General features: G+C 32.9%; 1 protein-coding gene across 1 annotated transcript in view; it reads left to right on the forward strand.

Moving 5' to 3' along the window:
• The window catches only part of Tmem38b (transmembrane protein 38B), a 60,010-nt gene extending 58,985 nt beyond the window's left edge, over positions 1 to 1,025 (forward strand). The window contains exon 6 of the mRNA XM_004638068.2: positions 598 to 1,025. Within this exon, the coding sequence (XP_004638125.1) occupies positions 598 to 813 (216 nt within the window). The 3' untranslated portion in view covers positions 814 to 1,025. The remainder of the gene's footprint in view (positions 1 to 597) is intronic.
• Positions 1,026 to 1,814: the final 789 nt, after the last annotated feature.

Consider the following 1,814-nt stretch of genomic DNA (forward strand, 5'->3'; position numbering starts at 1 on the left):
AACCACTAAGAATAATATATGCAGTGTATTATTTGTTGAAACTGTACTTCCGATTTGATTTGAAACTGTCTCATTGCTATATGTTTATCAATAAAACTGTAGAAAAAAAAAAAATCTGGGTGCTGCAAATTACTTAACCACTTATTAGCTTTGAGATTTGGGGCAAGATGCTTAACCTTTCAGAGTCTTGGTTCCAAATTCCTATGATGAAAGTAATAGAAAAATAGTTGTTGGGTTAAGTTAAAGGAGAGTGACAGTGTAAGGTTGTGTAACATGTTAAATACATAGAAATGGTAGTTGTATTGGTTGTTGGTGTAAGCTGTAGATAATATGTTATTTCCTTTGAGTACTGTTTTTGTGGAAATGGTTATATTGCTCATTTGGCGTCCCGCAGAATGGTACCTTGTATTATTTTTAATGTGTTATGTTCTTTTCCATGGAGATGAGATTTTTTCAGAATCTAGTTTAGTTGCGTGTCTTACAAATTAAAGTAAGAATACATTTTGAATTCTTTTTGTTTACTTTTCTCTCTCAGCTTTGAGAAACAGAAAGGAAAACATTTGTATTTAAATTCAAAACTGAACTTTTTCCTCCCAGATAACCATGATGGTGACAGAGACTTCTTCTGTGACCCTTGCTCCTTTTGAGGATACACTGAGTCGGGTGCTGTTCGGTTGGCAGAAACAATTTTCATGGTGTGAAAAGAAGAGTGAAACCAAACCATCTTCCAATGGCACTGGTTCATCGGCCTCCAAACCTACAGCTGGTGCTTCGGAGAGTGTTAAGAAGAAGCATGCTAAGAAGACTGGATAAATATATTTGATGAACTCTAGAAGCCAGAATTATTTTTTCTTGCTATCGGATTGTGGTAATATTTCTATGTAAATGATGTGAAATAAAGATTATATATAAGAAATAGTGACAAAAAGAAAGAGATTCTTTCTATTTCAGGGAGACTACCATTTTCTTGATTGTAATTTTGAGTTAAGTGTGTATCAGGTGAATTTATTTTTCTGATATTAAAAATTCTCGTAACTATTATTACAAATTTTGCAGTACTAAGGATCGAGCTCATGGGTACTCTCAGTTATAGCCCTAGCCCTTAACATTTTTTTACCTTTTAAATTTTGAAACAGGGTCTCATTAAGTTGTCCAGGTTACTTTTAAACATGTAAACCTCCTGCTTGGGTCTCCTGAGTAGCTCATATTACCAATGTGCCCAGCTCTTATGATTATTTGAATAGTTGTATAATAAAAGAAGTAGACTTTTATTTAGATCTAGAAAAAGTATAGCTACTATGGCAAAATTACAAAGCCTAAAACTTAAAAAAATAGGTATTTTCAAAGTATTAAAAAATTTGAATCTATTGGAGCTTTATTCACTGGTATTAAACTTCTGTTTCATATTACCATTATAATTCTTAGTTATGGAAAACATAATTTTGAGCACAGACAGCAGTAAACATTTCCTAAAGTGGTTCGTATTTAAAGGAAAATAAATTGCTAGATCATATTTGTTATGTAAGTTTAATTTTATCAACATTAAATGGATAATTATCCATAATTATCTTGGCTCTTTCTCTGTATCCTCTCTAAATGACCACATTTCTATTCATCCCTTTACTTTTCCCTTGTATGATTGCTGGAGACTGGGCTATACAGGGGTAAGCTGCTGAACACAGGAACCTCTCACTGTCTTGGAAAAGGGTATACTCATAGTGTTCTGAAGTCAAGATAGCACCAAACTGAAATTTACTGCTAGTGGTACTTTTCAGTGAGAACTGTGTTAGTATGAGTATTCATAGTATTAGTAT

This window comes from Octodon degus, unplaced genomic scaffold, assembly GCF_000260255.1.
Source record: "Octodon degus isolate 3935 unplaced genomic scaffold, OctDeg1.0 scaffold00094, whole genome shotgun sequence".
NCBI classification, from domain to species: domain Eukaryota; kingdom Metazoa; phylum Chordata; class Mammalia; order Rodentia; family Octodontidae; genus Octodon; species Octodon degus.